General features: G+C 64.1%; 2 protein-coding genes across 2 annotated transcripts in view; one reads left to right on the forward strand and one right to left on the reverse strand.

Moving 5' to 3' along the window:
• The window catches only part of SORCS2 (sortilin related VPS10 domain containing receptor 2), a 216281-nt gene that overhangs the window by 94605 nt on the left and 96199 nt on the right, over nt 1-25477 (forward strand). The window contains 1 exon segment of the mRNA XM_070399733.1: nt 7983-8050. Within this exon segment, the coding sequence (XP_070255834.1) occupies nt 7983-8050 (68 nt within the window).
• PSAPL1 (prosaposin like 1) lies at nt 21999-24463 on the reverse strand. The gene has a single exon (XM_070411330.1). It carries the CDS (start codon nt 24425-24427, stop codon nt 22841-22843), a length of 1587 nt encoding a protein of 528 aa, XP_070267431.1. The 5' UTR covers nt 24428-24463; the 3' UTR covers nt 21999-22840.

A 25477-nucleotide genomic window follows, 5' to 3' on the forward strand; every position in this document is an offset into this window, starting at 1 on the left:
GTGATGGGCGACAGGTCACGCCTCCTGCCAGCGGTCTGACTCCCGGGGGAGGGAAGCCTCACAGAGCCACAGGCCGTGGTCTCCGCGGGACCTCCCCCGCCGGCCTCAAGTCTGAATGCCGAGACCACGTCGCATGGGTGCTCGCGCAGTCCTGCTCGCGCGTCATCAGCTCCCATCACTGTTCACCGTAGGCAGGGCTCTCGATCCAGGCCTGTTTCTCTGTGAGCTTGATGGACATGACTGTTAGAGGGGGAGGGGCTCCTTCACGGGGGCAAGTGGACGCCCCTCACCACAGCTAGGGATGACAGCCAGGCTGGCCCACAAATTTACATGTGGAGCCGGATTTGACAGGTCTGTCCTATACCATGTCACCCCTGTGAAGGCAGCAGGAGGTACGATTCAGCCACATGTTCGGTTCCCTGCAGAATTGTCCCCGTCCTCGTCCTTGGAGGAGGACACAGCAGCTGTCTCCTGACCCCCCACCTCCCTGGGAGGGCTCGGCATCAGATCTCAGGGAGGGAGAGCTTGCTTTGTGTGTCCAGGAACCAAGCCTCCGCCATTTCTGTCCCTCCAAGCAAGCTGCCTGCGCACCCCCTCTCATGGCATGAGATATGTCTCTTCTCTGCTTTCAGCTAGGATGCCTGAGACCAAGCGGAAATACTCAGAGACGCCAGGGTCATGTTTGTTGATTTGAAAATGAAACCAGTTTGATTGGTGCCCGTGACCTTGAATGAAACGAACATCTCTGGTGCAGTGCTGGGTCGCTTCTCGCCTGGCTAAGCTTTATTGTTGGGTTTATTCAGACAAGTTAAGCACGTTTTGGGGTGCCTTCCCCACTGCTGGGAGAACCCCTGTGTGCCAGGCCTTGCCCATGGCACCCCAGGCCGCGACCTGTGTCCACCGCTCCCCGCGGGCCCGCTCCCCACTCTGATGTCACTGGCGGCTGGGAACGAGCCGAGGCCTGCCCGTCCAGGTTTGCACCGTCTGTGACGGTCAGTTAGAGGGTCATGTCCCTCCATGCTCCACTGTGGATGCAGGTTTTTTATTGACCTTGGCCGAGGCAGGCAGGCAGAGCAGGGAGCCTCGGACCAGGTCCGCTCGATGCTCCATATCACCCATCGGTTCCGTCGGCCTGTCAGTCACCCGCATGTAAGGCAGGAACGTGCGGCCAGCATGGGATTCTGCTGCCCTCTGACCCTGCGCCGAGGAGGGCGGAGGAGGGGCTGGGCTGGGGGAGGCAGATTCAAGAACGAGCCATTTCTCATGAGGATTGCTTTGCAAATAAGGATTCTTTCAGAAACCACATGTGGGCCGTGGATTAGTCCTTCGTGGATGGGTTTGTAGCCAGTTCAGTGGAGCTGGGGCACCTGAGCCCCGGCCCGGGGAGAGGGAGGTCAGGTGTCTATAGGGTGGCCACGGGGAGCAGCCGCAGCCGCAGCCCATGTGGTCCCCCAGGCAAGGAGACAGGTTCAGCTAAACATGAGCAGGGGCTGTGACGGGTGGGGAGCTCCCCGTCACGTGAGGTATGCAAGCTCCACGGCCCGTTGGCTGGGATGCTGCGATTGCAGTGACGTGGGAATGAGAAGTACAGGTGTTAGCCTCCCCACTAAGCCACCTTCTGGCCACGGGTCCCATTTACGGGTGGGATGCCCAAGGCTGGAGGGACAGCAACTTGCCGCGCCGGCTCCCGGCATGGGCAGCGGCCAGGAGCTCTCTAGAAGCAGGCCTCTTCGTTTGCAGGTTCATGCAGAGACTGCCGCAGAAGCCCGGGTTCCTTTAGGCTGCGACTCTTAGGAAACTGAGGACAGCGGCGGACGCGTGCCTTTTAGAAATCACCAGATGTCACTTCAGAAACGCCTTCCTTCAAATACTCACGACTTTCAAGGCACGGCTCTGGCAGTTTGCCTCTCCGGGCCCTGGGCCCCCTCCCGCTCTGTGGCTGCATTCTGCCCTCCTGCTGCCCAGCCCTGCCCGGGCGGGATGCAGGATGGGGGTGGGGGGTCCCCGACATCTGCCATCACAGGTCCCACGCCGCGTACTCCTCAGACGAGGCCATTTGCAGCTGGGTGAGCAGCGGAGTGCCCGGGAGGCCGTCTCTGCAGGTGTCAGGGCACAGTCTCCCTTGGGGTCATGATCTCAAGGCCGCCAGGGTCATGGCTGCCCGTGTGTCCGAAAGCCCAGATAAGGGCCCCCAAGGCCACGGTCCCTGTGCTCAAAGGCACACTCCACACCAGCCTGGGGTTCGGGCTCCGAGTGAGCCCCCACCCGGGCCCGCTCGGCGAGGAGGGCCGCTCCCCCGTGGCTGGCTCTCCCCGAGCCCTGCAGCTTCGGGGCGTCACAGAAACGGCGTTCTCCGGGGTGGGCCTGCTGTCAGCCTGGTTTTGTCCCAGAAGCTGAAGCTGCTGGCGGTTGTCAACAGTTTCACCCGTGTTTCCTGTCGTGCAAGTTGCGTTTGCGAGGTAGTGAGCTCCCCGTCACTGGATTCCTGGTTCGTTGCCGGGGAGGATGCTGGGGCGGGGCTTCTGCATTCAGGGAAGCGGGGTGTTTTCTGAAGCGTGGGGTTCTGCAGCGGGGCGGGTGCAGGGCAGGGGCTGAGTGGGGAGTGGCGGGGTCGTGGTCCTCAGGACCTGACTGCCAGGGACGGGTCTGGGCGTGGACACACCTGTGGCTTTTGCTTCTGGGAGGGCAGCGCCGTCCTCCTCACCTGCATTTGGGCGACGTTACCAGCTGCACAGTGAGGTCCCACGTGACAGCTCCAGGCTGTCCCCAGACTTCACGGCCCAGCGGGGCCCCGAGACCAGGCGCCTCCTGAGAGGCCCACGCCGGTCAGGACCCCGAGAGTGTGGAGTTGATTTTCTGCTCGCCCCCCAGGGAACGGGAAGGGCTTACTGGCCCAGAGACTGGGCCCCAGACTGGTCCCCAAACCCTGACACGGGCAGGAGGTTGTGATGCTGGGCCTGTGTGACCCTGAGATTCTCAGCAGGGTGCCCTGCAGGACAGTGTGAAAGCCACTGCGCTGGGCGAGGGAGGGAGTCTGACCACCTGCACTTGAGAGCCAGGTGCCAGAGGGTGTGGGGGACCCACCGCAGGCCCATCCAGCGTGGGGGGCTGCGGGGTCCGTGGCTCCGGCAGACACAGGCTCCACGCCGGGGCCCACAAGGCATTTAGGGACCCACAAAAATGTTTTAATTTCCTTTAAGATCAGAAGAAGAATAAATTTCTAGGTCAAGGAGACGGTTTGGTATGTAATAGGAATACATTCTTCTCTCTACCACTGTGAGCCTAAGATATCATTGTTAGTATTTTTACGGGGGAAGTGGCCCCGGAAAGCCCCGAGGCCCGGCCCCCGGAAGTCGGCTGGCACCCCAGGTGGCTGAGGGGATGGGACCAGACACAGGGGCAGGCCTTCCCGTCCTTTTCTCCGGCGCTCAGGGGGAGAGGAACGGTCTGTGTGACCCCGAGCTCATGGGCCCCCGAGGCCTCTTCCCGAGCCGGCGTGGGACCACAGGCCCCTGCTTTCCCGGCAGCCCTGAGACTGGCCTTCGGGGTGCTGGCCGGCCGGGCTGGCCGGTGGATGTGGTTCAGACCTCGGCCTCCCCACAGCCCCCCCCCCCCTTCACCTGCCTCGTCTTTGTCCCCAGCTCCTCTGTGCTGATGTGACAGCCTCGTCTCCAAAGAGAAGTTCTTGGAAGAAACGAGCAGATGGTCCCGTGGCTGCGGAGGGGCGGGGAGGCGGGGAGGGCCCTGGAGCCGGGGGCGGGGGGGAGGGGGTCTGGTTTGAAACCGGGATCTGCCCTCCAGGAGGTCCCGGCACTTTGAATGCTGGCTGTTGTGTGGCGGGGACCACACGAGTGTATCCATCGCCTTCATCGCCGTCACCAGCTCCGATGAGGCCAGCTCCCAGGGGAAAGGACCTTGTCGCGTCATTAATAACCGACTTGCGGTGACTGTTACGAAGGCGTGATGGGTGAAATTAAAATGCAGTCAGGTTATGAGACAAGAGAGTAGATACTGCTTTCCCAGGCCAGCTGGGGTGGCAGGCCTGCCCACACCCACCTATTAAAGCTACGCTCTCCCAGAACAGACGCGCTGTGGAAGTGCGGTTCGCCACAGGCCGCTGACGCCCGCAGCTGGCTTCTGCTGCCGCCTGGGATGTATGGCCTTGCCCAGCTCAGCGCTCACTCTCTGCTTTTAAACACTGGGTTCCGTGCCTCTGACAGGCACCTGACGGAGGGAGGGGCTGGCTGTCCCCCGTCTCAGCCCAGGGCGGGGCCCCAGCGTTTCCTGTGGTGGAACCTGGGGAGGGAGTCAGTGGGGTGCTCTGGGGAGCCTCCCACCCCTCTTCCGAGTCCAGCCAGCTCAGAGCGCGTGGGCGCGGGGCCGTGTACAGGGCACCTGCTGGTGGAGTCGGCCAGCCCCGGTGGGGACCCAGGCCTGCCAGTTCCCAGCTGTGTTACTCCAGCAGCTGGGCCTCAGTGTCCTCATCTGGAGGATGGGTGCGTGCCTGTGTCCGTGTCCTGGGGCCGCCCTGATCGATTATCCCAAGCAGAGCGGTTAGACCACAGACACTGATCACCTCCAGTTCTGCAGCCACAAGTCCCAGTTCACGGTGGCAGCCTGGTTCCCTCGGAGGCCGAGAGGGCGAGGCTGTCCCAGGCCTGTCTCCCAGCCCTGGCGGCTTCGGCGGCTTGTGGCCGGCCGTCTTCTCCCTGGTCTGCACGCTGCCCTCCCTGTGTCCTCGCTTCCCGTTTGTAAGGACACCGGTCATTGGATTATGCAGTGAACTCGCTTTGATTCCCTGGTTTTAAACGAGGCCCCAGGCCCCCGGGGTCAGGACTGCCTCACCGATTTGGGGCACAGGAGTCGGCCATGACAGGGATGACCCAGGTGGTCACGTGCGGCGGCAGATGTGCGGATGGGGTCCCGCCAGGCGCCGGTGCGTCCAGGAGTCAGCCAGTGTGCGTGCTGGCCTCGAGGCCGTATCAGTCAATCATTCTCACGGAGCCTGTTGGCCCCCCCCAGGTCTCTCAGGGACGGGGGGACCGACGGCCACGCCGCCATCTGGATGGGAACTGGGGAGCAAACTGGAGAGCTGGGCTCCTGCACGGGCGGCGGGGAGGGTGCTGCCCGAGGAAAGCCCGTCCGTGCGCATGTCCAGTGCTGGCCCGGGGAATGGGGCGGCCGGCACTGGGGTCTGTCGGAGGGGTGGCAGCTCGGGGCCTGCCCATCGGGCTCCTGTGGAGGCTGCAGCTCGGGGAGGGAGTTTGCTCCCAGCGGGAAGCACACTTCTCCTGAAGGGGCTGCCAGCCGGAGAGGGCGTGGCCCTGTGGGCACCGAGGGATGCCATCTGGGGCCGAGTGGCTCAGAGCCTGTGGCACCCAGGGCGGCCGTGCCTGTGTCCCCGCAGCCATTGGCTGAGCTATGGAGGGGGAAGGGGCAGTCATTTGTCAAACCCTTCTCAGTGCCAGGCAGGTGCCAGGCAGGTGCCAGGCGCTCCACACATGCGATCACACGTCATCCCCCCGGCCGTGCGGGGACGGTAGCCCCCCCTCCAGGGTTGCAGAGGAAGAGGCGATGCCAGAGCGAGGAAGGTGCCCAGTGCCAAGCCCCGGTTCTGTGTGGCGTCCCTCCTTCCCCACACGGAGGGAGATCCGGAGACTGAGGCGCCTGGAGCTTGAAGGTCTGACCCCAAACCCAGCGCAGAGCAGCCCCTCCGGCCACCGCTGTGGAGTTGGGGGCACTGGCCAGGGCTCCCCAGCGCTGACCCCAGTTGGGCAGCTCCTAGTCACTGCCTGGGGCAAGCAGGCCCCCGGTCCCGGCCTTGGGAGCCCAAAGGCTCATCAGCTCAGAGGGTGAAGGTGGCGCCACCCTGCCCTCCCGTGTGAAGAGTGGCCTTGTCCTCTCCCAGGAAAAGGGGACTGTGAGGGAGCCCAGCGCAGCCGCCGCTGCCTGGTTTCGCGGCTCTCGGGACATAAACCAGGCCTGTCCCTGCCCCAAAGGGATCCTTATCTGCTGGTGAAGGGGCTCTGTGAGCTGTGTGGGGGAGGGGGGGAGGGGACATGGTCTGGGGGAGGGGACAGGGCCTGGGGAGGGGAGGGGACACTGAACCCAGGGGCGGGGTCCTGGAGGCTTCCTGGAGGCGGCGTCAGTTAGACTGAGGTCTGAGGTCTGAGAGTTGAGTAGGAAGTAGTGTGGAGTGGGGGGAGGGGGTCCCAGGTGAGGAGCAGCTTTGCGAGGCCTGGAATGGCTGGAGCTTAGAAGGGAGGGGGGCCGCGAGGAGACCGCCAGGCAGCGCTAGCGGGAGGGGGACGGTCCGCTCGGTGACCGGCCGGTGGCAGGATTAGTCCATTTGGGCAGAAGTGGGAGCCGAGTTAGGGGAGGGGCTCCCAGGCCCAGGTGTGCCAGCGGCGGGGGGGGGGGGGGGGCGGGGGGGGCAGGGGGGGCTGACAAGGACATGGGGGTGAGGGTTTCACTCCTGATGGGCCTGGGTCCCTTCCAGCTGTCGCTGTGGCCCCTGGGAACCCCCGGAAGCAGGGCCACCAAGTGGGAATCGGTAGGTTAAAAAGGCCCTTGTCTCCCGCGCCGGCCTGTCCTCGGCCTCCGTCTTCAGAGCACGCGGCCTCGCCGGCTGCGGGGCTGGCGGAGGGACCGCTCTGTTCCCAGCAGGAGGCCCGTGGGCACTGCCCACTGCCGAGCGTGGTTTTAATCATCGCTGCCTCTGAGACGCTCGCCGGCCCCTCGGTGACCTCCCTCCTCACATCTCCCCGCTCTAATCACCAGCAGGAGAGAGAGAGAGAGTGGCCGACTTGTCTGCTGCCCGGAGGAGCCCAGCGGCGGTGGCGGTGTGGTGACCCCGCATTAGCTGGGCTGAGGGCTGCGCTGGGGACTAGGGGTGCTCCCACCTACCTCCCGGTTCCCATGGCAACGGGAGTGTTAGGAGGGGCTCATGGGGGCAGTGAGTGAAGGGAGATTTGATGGGCAGGGAAATGCAGCGGCTGTGTCCGCCCCCCCAGGCGAATCCTCATGTCCTCGCTGCTCGTGCGTTTGTTTTGAAGAACTCGGGGTGCTCTCACACACGCATTTCCATTCTTATAAACAGCCGTGCTTTTTGCACAGGCCTGCCGTGACAGCGGCTGTTAGGTAGGGCCCAGGGTGGGGGGGCGGGTGGTTTTAACAACAATGAAGAGTGTGTGTGTGTGTATACGCACACATGTGTGCTGCATGTGTGTGTGCACGTGCATGTGTGCGCCCACTCTGTGTGTGCGCTGTGCGTGCATGTGTGTGCTGCGTGTGTGCGTATGTATGTGTGTGCTGTGCGTGTGTGTATGTGTGCATGTGCACGTGTATGTGTGTGCTCTTTGTGTGCACCTGCTTGCATGTATATGTGTGTGTGCTGTGTGTGTGCGTGCGTGAATGTATATGTGCTGTGTGGGTGTGCGCACACACTCACGCGCTGTGGTGACCTGTGGCCTGGCCCCGGCCATCTGTCTGTCTGGCTTGCTCTCCCCAGCCCCCTGTCCTGGGTCCTGACAGCCCCCTGCTGGGCCTGCGCTGGGCTTGGGGGCAGCCCCTGCAGCAGCAGCTGGCTGGTGTTGGGGGCTCTGCAAGGTGCCGGGGGACAGAGCCCCAGCTTCGGGAGCCTGGCCAGGCACGTCCTGTACTCACTCAGGGTCCAGCACCTTGGCGGGCCCTGTGACCTCAGCTGGAGAGTGTCCAGGGCTGGGTGTGAATTATTTCCGTGGAGTGGCAGCTCCTGGGTGACCTCAGAGGACCGGGATGTCATCCTGAAGGGCAGGAGCGAGGGGTCAGGGCCTCACACGCTCCTGTCTGTGCCCTGTGTGCAGGGGCCGAGCCTGGGGATGCCGGCTGGGGCGGGGGGCAGCCGATCCCCAAGACCCCAGTCCTGGGGGGGAGGGTCATTGCATCCTTCCCTGGGAACCGGGACACCCACTGATTTCAGCCTCTTCCTGTTGCCGCCGCAGGTGATCCTGATCCTGACCAAGTACTACCATGCGGACGCGGAGAAGGTGCTGGAAAGTTCTCTGTGGCGGTAAGTCAGCCCGAGGGGCCCTTTCCCCTGGGCGTCTCCGAGGGGTGCAGCCCTGCGAGTGGGCGGCCCGGCGGCCTTTCTTCCGCTTGAAAAGGCGAATGGTGGGAGCTGGAAGCAAAGGAGGAGCGTGGCCAGTGGGCGCACAGCCTGCGGGACGGACGCGGCTCGGAACTGCCTCTCTTCTCTGTTCTTCCCGCTCCTCCCGCCTCGCCCTCCTCCGCAGTCAGGGTTCGAGGTGGGAAGCCAGGGCGCGTACTGTCCCGGGCTCAGAGCTCCGGGCGCAGCTCCTGGGGCCCAGCGACCCGCGATGGCCCCATTGTCAGGCTCAGACTAAAGGCTTGGCAAATGGACACCCGGGCGCGGGGAGATCTCTTTATGGCCCGAGTGTTAGGGCCTTGGAGGCTTCCGGTGAGGAGGCCTGAGGGGGACACCCGGGACCCTCAGTGTTTACATCTGCCCCCCGGGAGGGCGGGAGGGCGGGAGGGGTGGCGGGCGCCCAGGCCCCGCTGTGGCTTCGCAGGTCCCCTCGGGCCAGGACTGTGTCCTCCGTGGGCCGCCGCCCCTCTCACGTCCTCACTGAACCATCTTGGTTTCCACGATGTGTTTCCTGAGGAGTAACTCTCTCCTTTTTCTATTTGAAATTTGTACACGACACCGCAGCCTGCAGGCCGGACGCTGGGCCGTGCCAGCCGCCGTGAGTGCGTGGGTTTTCGGCTTTGGCGCGGCCATTAGCGAGAGGGCTCGTGAGTGTCGGTTCTTGCTGGGTCGTCCTGATCCCTGGGAAGGGGTTGAAATGGCTCCTGGAGCCGGGCCCCTCTCTGCTGGGTCAGGAGCGGCGGCGTTGGGTCGGGCGCCCGGGGACGCGTGAGGCCGAGGTGGGGACGAGCCACTCACATAGCCCTGAGATTTCTCACGCCTCCCACCAGCTCCGCAGCGTGGTCGGCCCCGGGCCCACCTGCCTGTCCTCCGATCCTTCCAGCCTCGGATGGAGTCCTAGAGAGAGGACAGATGCTCACTGCCCCCTGCCCCCCAGTACTCTATGTCCTGGTTGATTTTCATTTGAGCCTTGAAGCAACTCGCCCACCAAGGAGAGGCCGGAGGGACTCTCTCGGGTGGCCCCTCCGGTGGCGGGTCAGGCGGCTCGTTGTTGGGACGGGAGTGGACACGGTGTGAGCGCCACGGTTCCAGCGAATTCTGTTCTCCTGGCTCCTCTGTGAGGGTTGTGTTCCAAGCTCGGTGTCAGGGCAGGCGCCTGGGGAGGGGACCCTCTTTTTTAAAAAAATCTATATACTTTTATTGATTTCAGAGAGGAAGGGAGAGGGAGCGATAGAAACATCAATGGTGAGAGAGAATCATGGATCGGCTGCCTCCTGCACGCCCTATACTGGGGATCGAGCCCGCAACCTGGGCCTGTGCCCTGACCAGGAGTCAAACCGTGACCTCCTGGTTCATAGGTCCACGTTCAACCACTGAGCACACTGGCCTGGCAAAGGGGGGCCCTCTTGTAGGTCCGAGGATGGGTCCCCTGGCTGCAGAGCGGACAGAGACCCTGGAGTCTTGTCGCCCCCCGAGCGGGTCCTGAGCCCCTGTTTGCCCCCCTCCTGCGTGTCGGCGTCTGCAGGGCCGAGGCGTCCGGAAGGCCGGGTCTCCGCAGCCCCTCAGCGCAGGGAGACGGGAAATGAGCGACCTGCAATGTTGTCTGAACGGCGCACGGTCCTTCCTGGTGTGGCCTGTGCCTGCACGGACGGAGTGGGTGTAGTTAGAATTTGCTGCGGGTTCTCGGGGGAGCCGGGGTGGGGGGGTGGGGGGACTGGCCTGGGCCAGCCGCGAGGCCTGGGGACCTGACCCCTTGTTTATGGGCTTCGGGCTCGGGGTTCGTCAGAAGCAGGTTGGGGGAGCCTCACCCTGACCCTGACCCTAGGGGGCTCCTTCTCCCCGAGAGCCCCAGACTCCTTTCCCGTGAAGGGGGACCAAACACCCCCGTGTGGGAGGCTGTGAGGACTGAGTGAGATAACATGACACGTCCCTGGAACAGCGCGCCGTCTAAATTTAGCTTCTCACCGAGCAGATCAACAGATTCTGATTTCCCATGTTCCTCTCTCAGCGTCTCTGTACGCAGACGCTTCCTCTCCTTTATTAAAAATGCTCACAGAAGCATCGCTCATTTCCAGAGCATTCCCCCACCACCCCACCCGCTGGCTGCAGTGACTCTTTGTTTATCTTATCTTTTTTCCCCTCTAATCCTCACTCGAGGACATGCTTTTATTGATTTTTAGAGAGAGGAAGGGGGAGAGAGAGAGAAATATAGATATCGATAGTTTGCCTCCCATACTTGCCCTGACCAGGAATCGAACCCACAACCTTTTGGTGCACGGGACGATGCCCCACCCACTGGGCCGCCCGGCCAGGGCTGTCCTGTCTTCTTGCTGCTGCCAGGCCTGTGTCGTTAGACCCGGCGCAGCGTCCGCGCTCCTCTTCCCCTGACTCGCAGGATGTGTTTCCCTGTTGCGTCGTGTCTGCGTTATCCTTTTTTTTTACCGCCTTGTTCTGGCCCCTGGAGTCGGCTCATTCCCATGCTTAGCTCTGTTGCCGCCATAAAAAATGTAGACGTGTCGCTTGCCTCCTCCCTGGGTTCCTGGGCTGCATCCCGGGGAGTCCATGACTGCGCCGCGTGCCGGGGGTGGGGGGGGGGGTTTGCGGTGGCCCTGGCAGACCTCCTGCCTTTCCAGGGGGAGAGCAGGCCTCTGCCTGGGGCAGCGCCGCCTCCGGCCGCGGGGCCTGACCACTCTCTACAGGGACCTCAGGGCCGGACAGGCTGCGGCGTGGCCTTCCCCCGCACCCCGGCTCCCGGGGCGGCGAGCAGCCCTGTGTCCATTACTCACCAACTGCCTCTGGTGACCGCTCTCCGCTCACTCCACTCTCTCTGGGGACTGCAGGAGGAGTGTTCAGAAGTAGCAGATCGCCGTTGGTCTCTGCTGGGGATGCCACCCGCCCGGCTGCTGCTTCAGGCCTTGTTGGGGGCGGCCAGCCTGGGGGGCGGTGTGGGGGCCAGGAGCTCAGAGCTGCCCTCATGCTGTGAGACGAGCGGGCGGGGCCCGGGAGCAGCCTGAGCGGAGAGGAAGTGGGCGCTGGCCCACCTGTCCACGACACAGCCCTGGGACTGTGACCTCACACTGAGCGGATTTGAAATGGCAGCCCCGGGTCCCACAGCCCTGCCCGACACTGCCCGCGACACCTCTGAGCCAGGTGCTAGGAAACCACCTTCCACTGGTGCATCTGACCTTGGGCAGGGCCATTAGCCAGGCACAGCCCGGGAGACTGGTGGTGGTGAGGGTGGGGGAGGCGGGGGGGGGGGGGGGGGAGGGGGAAGGGAGGTGGGGGGAGCAGGGCGAGGGGGCAGGGGCGGGTCTCGGGTTTTCGCCTAAGCCATGTGGTAGAGGCCCCTCCCTGGTGTTGGGCTGGGGCGTGATGCCTTCCTCTCTCCTCACCTTCGCCATGAAACCTTTGACATGTGCAGCAGTGCAGGGTGTGGGGACGATGCCCAGGCGCCCTGTCGCGAGCACAGTGTCCACCAGATAATCGAAGCCTTTCTCCCTCCCCGCCTGCAGTGACGTTGGGGTCATGGGATTAGTGGGGGCCGGTGGGCGGAGCCATGCCAGTGGAATGAAGTTCCAGCCTGGCCCAGCCCAGCACCCTGCTGGCTATAGGGGATGTTGATTTCTTTCCGTTTGGGAGCTCCGTGTCTTAGAGAAATACAGCGGCACAGAGTGTGACCAGGCCCAACTCCCTCCTCCCTCCTCCCTCCTCCCTCCTCCCACCCCTGCACCCCGGCGCCGGCCCAGAAGGCACCCTGCCCTGAAGTTGGTGCAGGTCATTCCCAAGTGTGCTTACGTGTTAAATACACGTGTGTGTCTGTCCGCAGGGAATATGTCCTGCTGTTTAGTGTGTTTGAAAATGGACACAAATGGCATCATGCTGCCTTTTGAAGCAGATTTCTCCTCCCATCGTGTCTGCGGTGATTCCTGTGTGAGACGCGTCCGCTGGCTGAGCGAGGCCTCCCCCGCGTGGGAGCCTGAGGGCCCTCCTCCCGGGCTCTGCTCTTCCATCGGGGCTCGGGGGTGCCCAGTGTGTGTCCCCAGCTTCCCTTTCTCTCCGGTCACCCGTCTGTCTGCAGCGAGTTCTGCTCCAGGTCTCGGATGGCCAGACTGAAATGTCTGCACCAATAAAAATCAATACATTTTTATTGATTTCAGAGAGGAAGGGAGAGGGAGAGAAACATCAATGATTAGAGAGAATCATGGATCGGCTGCTCTCGAGCCCTGACCGGGAATCCAACCGTGACCTCCTGGTCCACAGGTCCACGCTCCAGCCCTGAGCCACGCCGGCCGGGCCCTCTCCCCTTCTTAACATGTGGAACTCCCGTGGCCGGTGTTATGAATGTGGAGCCTACGGAGCTTGAGCAGTGAAACCACAGCCACGCAGGGACCTGACACTCGCTCATGTAAGGGAGCATCGAGGCTCCTCCGTGGCGGTGATGACGGGTGATGACGGCCGGACGTCCCCACAGCTCCCAGGTCTGCGCTGTGCGAGGAGGGAGCTTTCACCAGCGGGTGCGCTGCGGTCAAGGGGCGGCCGTGTGGGCAATGCCAGGTGCTCTCAGCCGCGGTTCCGGGTGGACATGAGGTGTTCCCTGCCCTTTGCTCGCGCTGGCCCAGGAAGAGGGGCCGTTAGAGTCTCAGGCCGCAGTGGGCGCCGCCCCCGCCCGCCCGCCCAGCTCTGACTCCCCTGCGGCTCTGCGCCCGGCCGATGGGCCTTGGTTCCCGCTCTGGCTCCACAACTTCCCCGCGGCGACCTCTCGGGGCCTCGTCTGCACGCTGAGCCGGATGCCGACGCACAGGTTGTCGCGAAGATGACCCCATCGTGCGTGTAAAGGCCGGCGCCATGGGGGTCAGAGGTCGGCTTCCCTCCTAGTCCGTGGCCTGGAAATGTCCGGTTGGCTTTTCTCGGGCGGCGTGCCCAGTGCCGGCGCCTCACTCCGTTTGCCTTAGCATCACCATGGAGACCGGAGTTTGCTTTAAATAGGACTCGGAGCAGATAGGGAGGGAGGGAGGTGCCGGCTCAAATGCTTCAGGGTTCGAGTCTATTTAATAAGGAATTAATTTCAAACATCAGAGGGATGAGGTCGGGATCCCAGGCGTGGAGGTGCCTATAAAATGTGTCTCGGTGGCTGGGAGGTCCCGGGGACTGAGGAGAGCCCTGTGTCCCCAGCCCCCAAGCCCCTTCTCCCTTGGCCTTGCCTCCAGCACCTGTCCTTCCTCAGGTCCTGGCTCCCTCTGTCCCCTGCTCTGAGGACTCCTTCCAGGCATAGTTCTCCCTTCTGTGCCCTCCGACCTTCCCGCCACGTCTCTTACCTTCCACCCCCTCCCCTTCGTCCTCCCAGTCATCTGTCCATTCAGCATCCCCACCACCCATTCCCCCACCAGTCCCCTCTTCCATCCCCCATCCCTGTATACCCACCCACTCATCACCTATCCACTCCCCATCCCCCATCAGTCCCCCTTCCATCCCCAATCCCTGTATACACACCCACAAATCCTTCCATCCATCCCCATCCCTGTATACCCACCCACTCATCACCTATCCACCACCCATCCCCCACCAGTCCCCCTTCCATCCCCCATCCCTGTATACCCACCCACTCATTACCTATCCACCCCCCATCCCCCACCCACCCAAACATCCTCCCATCCCCCCCCATCCCCCCATCCCTGTATACCCACCCACTCATCACCTATCCACTCCCCATCCCCCACCAGTCCCCCTTCCATCCCCTATCCATCTCTCCTTCCATCCCCCATTCATTTTCACCCACCCATCCCCCACCCCCATCCACCCACAAATCCTTCCACCCATCCCCCATCCCCATCCACCCACACATCCTCCCATCCACCCCCATCCACCCATCCCTGTATACCCACCCATTCATCCTATCCTCCCTCACTCCCCCATCCATCCACCCTTCCATCTCGGCCCATCCATCCCCTATCCATCCATTCATCCTCCCTCCCTCCCTTCCTCTCACCCCATCCATCCGTCCAAGCTCTTTTGAGTGAGTGAGCTATGATAAATGACCCCCAAGACTCACAGTTCAGTAGGGGGTACAGATAAGCAAACAGCCCAGGATGGCGGCATATAATCTGCACTGTGAAGGGTCCAGGAGAACCAGGGAAGCACTGGACACTCCCTCTCTGCTGAGTACAGGAAGTGGCAATCAGGGAAGGCTTCCTGGAAGAAGCTCCAATTCTGGCCCTCAGGCACCACAGTCTCCCTCTTTCAGGGCAGCTCTCCCTACTCAGGGCCTTCCAAGCTGCCATGGCCTCAGCGGCTGCACAGGCGCACTCATCCTGCCATTCTCAGCGCTCATCCTGCCAGGTTCCATCAATCCACGCGCAGCGGATACAAGCCTTCCTTACCCAAGGCTGCATCACAGAGGAGCCGCTGCTGGCCTCGGCAGGTGATGGGGACACTCTGGCCATCTCTGTCCTGGTCGGGCCCAAGTCCAGGCGCCTGTGTGGGACCTGCCCTTAGGGAGCCACCTCCCACCTGACTCACCCACGTGGCCTGTCCTGTGTGTGGTCTGCGCTGGCCCCAGGCCTGCAGGCCGGAAAGCGTCCCCGCCCCCGCCTGGGAGAGTTCTCCGGGAGAATGTGGAGCAGGACGTGCGCAGGTCCCCCAGGTCCCCGGTTCCTCGGACCGGCTGGCGGCTTCTGCCGGGAGCGGAGGGTTTGTTCTGGATTCAGCTTTCTGACCGTCGGCAGGCGATCTGGTTTCTCTGGCGGCGATGACGCCAGCGCAGCCCACGCCGGTGGCCCTGGGCAGTGTGAGCTCGCAGCGGGGCCTCCCAGCCATCCGCTCATCTCCATTGCTTTTCCGAGGAAAGGAAGACGGTGCTCAGCGGGGAGGCGGCCTGTGAACTTCTCAGGGACGGTCTCATTCTCGGGCCTGCAGTGAGCCCCGACCATCTCCTTGGTCCTCCTCACGCTTTAGGGTTCTCCCTCTAGGGTTCTCGGCCCCCACTCCATCTGGCAAGGGACCTCCCCATGGGGCCTCTGCACCCCCAGCCCCAGGCCTCAAGGACTCCTCCCTGCTTCCCCGGTCCGGTGGTCCGGTCCCCCTGGGCCCCGTCTCCATGAGCTCAGATGTCTGCTGGCCTGGGAGCCCTCTGTCGGGGTCAGGCCCTTCTCGGGGCTCCCCACCGCCCCCGCTCCTGTCTCCTCTGGGCGCTGGTGGGGGTTTCCCGTGTTTCTGGGGCAGATGTGAGCCAGGGTTTACTGAGCAAATGGAAACCACAAAGGGCTGCTCGCGGGTCAGTGGTAACAAGGCCACGGCCTCGGCGGGAGCTGCGTGACGCCCTTGACCTTCGATAGGGATCTTTGATTGGGTGCTGCTAAATCCCGCTCCCCCCCCCCCCCCCCGGGAATTCTCCCTAAAAACACCTTATGCAAGGAATTACAGTGCGTGACCATCATAGAGACGCTGCGAACTGTAAAATACACGGGGTACAAAAGCCACTCCGTGTTAACCCGTTAATGTTGGAGATGAATGTTCTCACGAGTCTGTTTAAGATGCCAACAGAGACGTGTTTTATACATTTTAAATATATCTTTATTGATTTCAGAGAGGAAGGGAAAGGGAGATAGAAACATCAATGATGAGAATCACGGATCGGCTGCCTCCTGCACGCCCCCTACTGGGGATCGAGCCCGAGACCCGGGCATGTGTCCTTGACTGGAATCGAACCCGGGACCCTTCACTCCGCAGGCCGACGCTCTATCCACGGAGCCACACCGGCCAGGGCGTGTGTTAGACATCTTGAACCCCGCTTCAGTGTTCTGCAGGAAACATTGTCCCCGCTCCCGCGTGCTTTCGCCGCACCGTTTCATGGCTGTGAGATGCGAGCAGCCGGGGAGGAGGCGTTTATTGAGCCAGATGCTCGAGCTCAGGCCTCCGCCGCTTCCACCTTCGAGCATAGAGAGATGTAAGGGACACACGCCCTGACCTTGACTGCCCCGAGCGCAGTCATGACCAGCGGCTTCCCGACGTCCGGCGATGCGTCAGGCACTGTTCTCGGCACCAAGGATTCGGAGCGAACAGAGCCCGGGTGCTTGCCATTCACCATCACGCCAACCGGTTCGGGGGGGGGGGGGTGGCGGGGGGTGGGGGTGGGGACAGAGTCCTGGATGGCGCCTCCAGGGCGTGCACGGGACACGGCCGAGCACAGGGATGGGGTGCCAGGCCTACCCCACGGCATGCTGGGGCAGGGTCCCAAAAGTGCGACCATGGAAATGGGTTCTGAAGGATGCGTAGAAGTTCGCTAGGCAGAGAAGGGTCATGGAGCAGGGGAGGGAACCCCCTGGTAAAGAGCCAGGCTAGAGCTGGGTGTGTTTTTTTTTTCTTTTTCTGCTGCTGTAACAAATTACCATAAACGCAGTGGCTTAAACAGCCCAGGGTTATTCTCATGCAGTTCAGGAGGGCAGAGTCCTGCGTGGGTCCCACTGGCTGAAACCGGGTGCGTCCCTCCCCTGCCTCCCCGCCCCTCGGGGCCGCTGCGTTCCTTGGCTCCTGCCGTCCTCACCTTCACAGCCCGCAGGGCCCCTCGCTGACCCTGTTCTTTTCCCCCCTCTTTTTCTGACCGGAGCTCGGAAAGGTTCTTCCCTTTTTTTAAAAAAAGAAAAAAGATATATTTATTGATTTCAGAGAGGAAGGGAGAGAGAGAGAGAAACACCAATGAGAGGGAATCATTGATCAGCTGCCTGCTGCACACCCCACACTGGGGATCGAGCCCACAACCCGGGCATGTGCCCCGAGTGGGAATCGTAGGTCGACGCTCAACCACTGAGCCACACCGGCCGGCAGGTTCTCCCTTGAAGGACCCCGGTGGTCAGGTCAGGTTCATTCGGATAATCCAAGGCCATGTCCCCATCTCCAGGTTCTTAATTCAGTCACATCAGCTAAATCCCTTTTGCCCATAAGGTGACACGAGCTGTAGGCTTCAGGGTGTGAACATGTTAGGGGCTCTGTTGTTGCCTTGACCACCCAGGGCATGAGGGCATCCAGAGATGGCGGCCTCTGTGTCTCTGGTCACGTGAAGGCCTGACTGGGACCCCGAGGTTGAGCCGGAGACGTTGAGTCACAGTGTCCGATCACTGCATTCTGTAAACATCTTTGGAGCATCCTAGCCCTTTGCTGGTCTTAGACCTGGCCAGGAACGGGACAGCAACGCTGTTAGAGAGGAAGAGACTGGTGGGGGACCAACATCCAGCGCCGAGGATCCCACAGGAGAGGGTGCGTGGGCATCTCAGAGGAGGCGGTGTCTGAACTGGGCTTTGAAGGATGCATAGGAGTTTTCCGGGCAGACAGGCAGGGGAAAGGCACTCTAGTCAGAGGCGACATTATGTGCAGAGACAGAGGCATGCGCAGGCCTGGTGTGGGAGGATCCTAAGGAGCTGGAGGGGCCGTCAGGAGAAGCGAGCGAGGACGGTGGGAGACGATGCTGGCGAGTCCAGGGGGTGTTGGGCCAAGGGCTTTGTGCGCCAGCCCCGGAGGATGGTGCTCTGTCCTGCAGGCGGTGGGAGTTACGCGTTAGAGCGATCACATGGCTGCAGCCTCGGAGGGGCAGGGAGCCATGGTTAGGCCGCTGGCAGAGCGGAGCGTGAGGGGCAGGTGGCATTTGGAGCCACAAAGGAGCTTGGACCACAAAGCCTCCTCCCCCTTCCCCTTGCCCTCCACACCCAGCTGAGTGCAGAGTCCTGTTCCGTGAGTCTGCTGTGGGACCAGAACGGCACCCTCTCCCCACTCCTATTCCGCACCCCCTGCTCCCCAGCCTTTCCCTGCGGGGTGCAGAGCAGAGCCCGCTCCTGCCCTTTGCATTAAAGCCACACTCTGCCCTGGGGATTTAGTGCATTTTCATAAAACTCCCTGAGTGGAAGGCGTATGAGAAACACCGTCTTTGTTTTCTGTTATGTAATGAACCTCGCCTGAGTGTGCTTTGAGGGATGGAGCCGTAAACCGGCTTACGGGCGAGCGGCATTGTGGGGTGCAGGCGGCCAGCAGTGTTGGGAGGGTCCCCCGTGTGTTGGGGGGGCCCCGGCGCTGCCGGCTTCCCTGCCGTGGGAGCAGCAGTGCGGTGCTCGGGCCCCGGCGCCCTGTCTGCAGAGAGGGAGCTGCCTGTGCGAGTGGGCCTCGGTAGGGTCTGCGCAGAGGGGGCTGGGGTGCAGCTGCTGCTTGCTTTGGGGGTGGAGACTGGCGATTGGCAGAGTTTGGAGGTTATAGGCACCAGTTCTGCCACGTGGGAAGTCCCAGCTCTGCTGTTTGGGTGGTGTTAGGCCAGGCACTAGCGTTTCTGAGCCCGTGTGCCCACCTGGGAAATGGGTCTGTTTCCTCCCAGACCTCTGCTGAGGGGAGGTGGCGACACGGGGGGCGGGGGGAACAGGTGCACTTTTGGAGGAACCCACCCTTCTAGGGCGTGACCCTTGACCTCCATCACCGCTCCTGACCTCTGTTCCCTGTGGTCGCTGCCCTCAGGCCACGGCCAGTGGGGTGGGGGTGGGGCGTCTGAGAGGGGACAGCCCTATCCAACCTAATGAGGAGGGAGCCCCGGGCCGGCCTTGGGGGAGGGTCAGCGGCGGCCAGGGCGCGGGGGCACGTGGGAAGGGCGAGGGCGGCCCCGAGGGGCTGTGGGGCCCAGGCATCCCCAGCGGACAGCGCCGGACAGAGCGGAGGCTGAGCCATCCTGGAGGAGGCCGGGCCTCGGGGCTGCTCTCACACACGTACATCGGTGAAGCCCCCTGTGCCCCACGGGGTGCCCAGGGCGTGCCCTCGCCTCTCAGCCACTCTGTGCCCTTGCACTCCCTCCTGCAGCCACGGCCCCTGCCCTGCCCCTCCCCCCCGCACCCCTGCGTGTCCAGCAGCACTGCCGTCCACGTGGAGGCCCGCGCCCCCGGCTCCCTGCCCGCCACACCTGGAAGTGGGCGCTCTCTTCCTGGGGAGCGGGCAGGGCGCTGTTTCCCCCGGGGGTGTAGGATCAGCAGGAGGGGGGCAGCCCCACCCTTTCCAGGACCGTGGCCCCTGTGGGCTGGGCTGGGGGGATGCGTGGGCAGGTGGAGGCAGAGCCCCACGCGGGGCAGGATTCCCAGGGCTGCGTGCGACCTCCCTGCTGTCTCCCTCCGTCCACATTCCAGATCCTGTTAAACCCACATCGCCAGCAGCCGGCCCCGCCCCACGCCGCGTGCCCATCTCCCCCCACCCCCGCCCCACGCCGCGTGCCAGCCGCTCTGCTGGGTGCCCCACCCCTGGTGTGACCGTGGGCTGTGGAGCCCTGGGCCCGGCCGGTCTGGCTGTGGGCTACGCGCACACCTTCTCTCCTTCTCCGGGGGAGGGGGACGTTGCAGAGGCAGCCTGTGGGAGGGCCTTGCTCCCGCTCCTGTCCTGTCCTGAGTTTTCCTCATCGCCTGCTGGCAGGGCGACCTGAGGAGCTGGTCTGGGAGGGGTGAAACTCCGGGTCGGTCACTCCCGCTGCCCTAAATGAGGGCTTCCTGACACCCAGCCCCTCCCGATCGATCGGGACACGACACCAGAGCCACTCCAGTCCCCCTGGGCCGGGCGAGAACCATAGAGACGGCCAGGCTTCTGAGCCGGCAGGTGGTTGGCGGGAGGCGGGAACTTGCGTTCTTTCCAACCAAGACCCGAGGCTGGTGTACAAAGTGGTCCCAGAGCCAGGAGTTGTGTTTGGGGCTGTGGGGCCGTTTCTCAGATGGGAAGACTGAGGCAGAGGACAGAAGGAACGGGCGTCTGGTCCACCCTCGCTGGGCTGCGGGGGATTAAGATGCCGCACAGTGTCCATGCCCCGCACTCGTCCGCAGTTCACCCTGAGCCTGGGGGTCTGGGGAAGATGGTGACATGAGCGCCCAGCCCAGGAGGCGCTGCCCGGGCCCTCCATTCACCTGGCGGACACATCCGTGGGGACCTCGCAGGGCTCCCTGAGGCTGGTGTCCCGGGGTCCCTGCGTCCCTGCGTCCCTGCCTGCCCCTCTCCTGGCCTCAGCCTCAGTCTCAGCTAATGTTCCTCCCCCAGCTTCCACCTAAACGGAATTTGATGAGGGAAACGTTAAGCAGCCGAGAGTGGCTAAGGGGCTGCTGGGGGGCTGCTGGGGGAGGTGGGGGGCTGTGCTGCTGGGGCGGTGAGCCGCTGTATCAGCCCCCACCCCTCTCCCCCCGAAATCCCCGGGGGGTTAATTAAGAGGGAGATTTTCGAGAGGAAAACAGTAGGTTTGAACCCTGGAAAGACAGACAGAGGTCTGGCGGGAGGAGGGGATTTAAAAGCCCCCTCCCTGATGCTGGCCTGCACGGAGCTGGCCTCTCCCATGCACCCACCATCCGGACGACGACCCCGCCCTTCCGGAGGTGGGGTGGCCCCTTTTTTAGGAATGAGAAGACGGAGGCAGAGGTCACGGGTGGTGGGGTCAGGACTTGAACTCCAGCCTCTGGGGTGCCGTGGGTGTGAGGGTCCGGCACACAGGGCTAGACTCTTGGCTCCATCACCTGCTGGCTGTGTGGCCTTGGGCCAGGCACTGACCTCTCTGGTCTGTTTGGATCTGTGAAATGGGATGAGAGTGGTGTCTCCCTCCTGGTGGCTGTGGAGGGGAGGAGGGAGGTCCGGCTGAGTTCTTGGGCAGTGCCCGCTGGGCACGTGGGAAGCCCTCCGTAGGTGGCCATTGCTCACTGTCCTGGGAGGACAGACACACGGGGCGCGTTGGCTGAGCTGACCCTCGGTTGTAGCTGGTCCCCAGTCTTGGGTGGGTGGACGGAGGGAAGGGGCATGTGGGGGCCCCACCACCCGCCCAGCACAGGGAGCTTGGTTTGGGGAAGGTGGTGAGCTCAGGGCCGGCGGGGCCTGCGGCATCTCATCGCTGCGTGGATGGGTCACCGGGGAGATGTGGCGGCACCTCCCGGCCTGTCACAGGCCAGCCATGAGCGACCAGTGACAGCCCAGGGAGCTGACCCGTCACATGACCAGGTCAGAGGAGCGGCTGCAGCCCGTCTCTCACAGAGAGCGACACCACTGGCAGATGGACAGCCTCTGGGCCAGCCCTGGGGAGCGTGGGCCAGCCCTGGGGAGCATGGGCCAGCCCTGGGCACTGTGGGCCAGCCCTGGGGAGCGTGGGCCAGCCCTGGGCACTGTGGGCCAGCCCTGGGGAGCGTGGGCCAGCCCTGGGGAGCGTGGGCCAGCCCTGGAGACCATGGGCCGGTGCTGGGGACCGTGGGGAAGTTCTGGGACCATGGTTTGCACACAGCCCCCCAGTTTGCAAGCCCTCGAATCCCCGGACACCTGTGTTGTGGAATTGGATGCGGAGCTGCCATCCATGGCCACATCTGGAGCCTTGTTGGGGGCAGTGTGGTCAGCAGCCCTTGGCAGTCCTGCTCCGGTCCAGCCAGCGTGAACCAGCACGGAGGAGCGCAGAAACTCAGGCCCAGCTCCCCTGTGTCCTGGGGCAGCGGTTGGGCCTGGGACATTCACTAAGGGCTCGGGTGTAGCCCCTCAGAAAAGGGCACCTCTCCTCTGCCCACCCCGGCTGGGCACCTGTCCTCTTGTTCCACGGGGTTTGTCTGAAGGCGGCTGCTAGGCGTCACCTGGCCAGGCCTCAGGGACACGCAAAGGTCCGAGCCCCTGTGTGGGCTCGAGAGACAGTGGGGTCTCCCCTGGGCTGTCCCCAGGGGCTCGGGGCGGGGGGTACAGGAGACTGAAAACGATACAGAACTGGAGAGAAACATCAGGCGGCTAAACCAGCGCAGGAGGGCTTCCCACAGGAAGGGGCCCCGGGAGGCAGGGAGGGCGATTGCTGGGCCCGGGGAGCAGGCCTGCCCGGGGAATGAGGACACAGCAGGCGGCGTTTGGAGAAGCTCCGTTTATTCCGCGCTTGCGCAGCCAGATTCTCCTGGGGACCTGAGCCGGGTTTTGTGGGGCCCGGCAGATGGACGGGTGTGGTCCCTGGGGGAGAAGCTCTCCTTGAATTGTGTCACCATCCCCACAAGACATGTCTGATCACCCCATTCTACAGATTGGAAAACTGAGGCTCTGACGGGTGAAAAGATTGGCTCACCCCTGAAAGGCTCCACAGCCCAGAAGCCACTCCAGACCCCGCACAATTTTCCTCTCCTCATTAGGGCAGCGCAGGCTTCCCCTCTGCCTGGGACCAGGGCGGCAGGATGTCTGGGTCCCAGGTGGGCTGAGGCGGGGGAAGGCCTGTTGAGCCTGGCTCCCCTGGGAGATGCAGAGTCCCAGCTTCCTCCCCAGAAAGACACACCTCACACACCTCAGGGCCTCCCCAAGGACCCCGGGTCAAGAAGCGCTGGCCTGAGCAAGTGGGGGTGGCTGTGGATGAGACACAGCCCCCTCCCCCAGCTGCTGGACAAGAGGGGTGAGCCCCTCCTGTGATGGCCCCTCTGCCCCGCCCTCCCCTGCCTCCACTCACCCAGCCGGGCTCCCCGCTGGGCGCTCGTCAGCAGAGAACAGAGGGGGCACCACAGGCCACGACAGGCCCCCCGCTGTCCGCCCATCACAGCGACGGAGGCTGAGGGGCAGGTGGCCGGGGTGGGGCCGGGCCCGGCAGCTTGTTCGGTCTGGGGGAGACTTACAAGGGCAGAACCCTGGGCCCCGTCGTTAGGCTGGGGATCAGCGCCTCAGCCCTGCTCCTCGGCAGCCTCCCGCCCGAGCCTCCATTCTCCGGGGGGTTCAGGGTGAGGAGGGCCCCCGGGGGGGGCACTCGGGCTCCCCGGTGTTGAAGGGCATCACTTTCCAGATGAAGCGCTGGCAGTGCTCCAGGGCGTCGCACATCTGGGCGGCCTCCGGGCTGGCGCACCAGAAGCTGGGGCCCAGGACGCACTGGTCGGTGCCCAGCAGCGGGGCCCGGGGGGCGTGGCAGGCGCCCACCTTGGCGCACAGGGCGGCGGGGTCCATCATCTCCGAGAGCGTGGCGAAGAGCACGGGCTCGTACTCGTCCACGAAGCGGTTGCACTGGATCATGTAGGGCAGCGGCAGGATGCGGCAGCCGCCCTTGAAGGCCTGCAGGATGCCGCGCTTGGTGCTCTTGCGCTCCAGGTTGCGGGAGGACACGCCCAGCAGCCGCTTGCAGCCGTTGCAGAAGCTGCCCTGGTTGTCCCTGTCCAGCAAGGGCGGCAGGAGGGTGGCGCGGGGCCCGTGGATCGCCCGGGCCCGCCGCCGCCGGCCGCCGCCGCCGCCGCAGAGTCGGATGGCCGTGCACACCTTCTCCGGGGGGACCCTGGTCACGAACTGCACCAGGGAGGGGCTGTAGGCGTCCACCATGGTGACGCACTGCTGGACGATGGACGCGGGCATCACGGAGCACACGCGCTCCAGGGCCTGGCTGATGAGGACCTCGGTGCTGTTGGAGTCCAGCCACTGGTCCAGCTCCTGGATCACCTGCAGGCACACCTCGCAGGTCAGGCCGGCCTGCATCTGCAGCTCCATCCTCTTCCCCGCGGGCAGCGGCTCCAGCGGGGGGACCACGAGCTCGGCGGGCGCCTGCAGCTCCTCGCAGAAGCCGCCCTTCTCGCAGGTCTCCTCGGGCAGGACCAGCTTCAGCATGTGCTCCCCGGGGCCGAGGAAGCGCAGGATGTAGTCCCTGCAGATGAGAGCCAGGTCGGGCCCCAGGGACTTGCACTGCTCCCGCGTGACCACGTCGGCCAGCGCGGACACGTTGGAGCCCACTTCGTCCTGGAGCCGGGTGACCAGCCGGATGCAGTCCTGGCACACGGGGTCCTCAGGGATCGGCGGGAGGTGGAAGCTGAGCGGCCCGTTGGCCATGAACGGGGCCACCAGCTCGGACGTGTCCTCCTCGGAGAGTGGCCCCGGGGTGGCCGGGAGGCTCTGCAGCGGCTGGCAGAGGGTGAGCGCAGTGCACACCTGTGGGGGGGCGCTGCCCGGGCCGCCCCCGAGCATGCTGAGGATGGCCGAGCCGTGGGCGTCCACCATCTCCTTGCATTTGGCCGAAGAGTCCTGGCTGGGAAGCCACTCGCAGGTCTTCGTCACCAAAGCCAGGACTTCGGCATCTGTGGTGTTGGGGTTCGCGCCGTTGCCGGCAGCAGCCACCACATCCAGGCAGACGTCACAGGGCAAGGTCCTGGCGCTGGGCTTGCTCCAGACGGCGCTCCGGCAGTGCCCCAGGGCCCCGCACCTGGCTGCGGCCTGCAGGTCGCGGCACCACGCGGCAGAGCCCTGAGTGCACTCCAGGGAGCCCTGCACGGGGCCGGCCAGGGCGGCCCCCAGGAGGCTGGGCAGGAGGAGCAGGGCAGGGAGCATGCTGCCGGTGACTCGGTGGGTGGCTCCAGTGTGCCCAGCACCCGGGCTGCTGCTATAAACCGGCCCCGCCCCGGGGCGGCTGTTCCAGGACCCCGCCCTCCGGGCTGCCTCCTGCGCAGCCTGACTCCGCCCAGGCTTCCCCACACAGGCCTCCCTGCAGAGCCCTCCGCCCGGCACACCGTGAGGCCCTCCTTCCCCTGGGCACACTGGGACTTGTCTGTCGGAAACGGCTTGTATTTGAATGGAGCGCACTCAAAGCCCCCGTCCTGGGGGCCCTCCCGCCCCCTCGCCCTGCCATTCCCCCCACCCCCCGCTGCAGCAGCCAGGGCTCAGGCCTGTCCTGACCTGTTGGCTGGGAGCCGGGGAATATCTGCCCCCTGGGAGGTATATAAAGGCAGCCCCTGCTTTCTCTGCTAGAGCATTACATGATGTCATGACTGCCCAACGACCCCAGCTGCTGTCCGCCACATCTGGCCTGACATGGGTGTGGCCGGTCTGCGTGGCTGCGCCGCTCTGCTGCGTGGTCCAGTAGGGCCTCGGGCTTCCTCCGTGGTGAGGGCGCCCAGCCACCTCCCCGGCAAGTCAGTTTCTGCTGGACCCTGGCCAGGCGTGGGCTGGGCCTCCGTGGGGCTGAGGATGTGGGTTGAAAATTCACCTGCCCGACAGGGGCTGTTTCATTCCCACGTCCTTTGTTATTATTTTCCTTCATTCGTGTCTGAGAAAGAGTTCTCGGGCCGGAGAGTCAGCGCCCGGCAGGCACACAGGTGTCCCGACTGGGTCCTGTTTATTCACTGGAGAATTCCAGAGCCAGGCTGCCGGCCTGATCCCTGTGGGTCACTGCCCGCCAGGGGCCCCGCCAGGGCCCAGCCGGAGGGGCTGCCCTGGGCCGCCGGAGCCCCGGGTGGGAGTGAGCCCTCGCACGGTGCCCTGGCTTGGATTCCGGGCCCCCAGTGTGCACGGGAGCACCCAGCTATGTGGGTCGGCGCCCAGGCCTGAGGTGCGGCCGCCCCGTGGAGGAATGTGGACGGGGCTGGACCACGGGCCTCCTCC

Source organism: Myotis yumanensis, unplaced genomic scaffold, assembly GCF_028538775.1.
Source record: "Myotis yumanensis isolate MYYU_CA2020_CCGP unplaced genomic scaffold, mMyoYum1.0.hap1 SCAF_1, whole genome shotgun sequence".
NCBI classification, from domain to species: Eukaryota; Metazoa; Chordata; class Mammalia; order Chiroptera; family Vespertilionidae; genus Myotis; species Myotis yumanensis.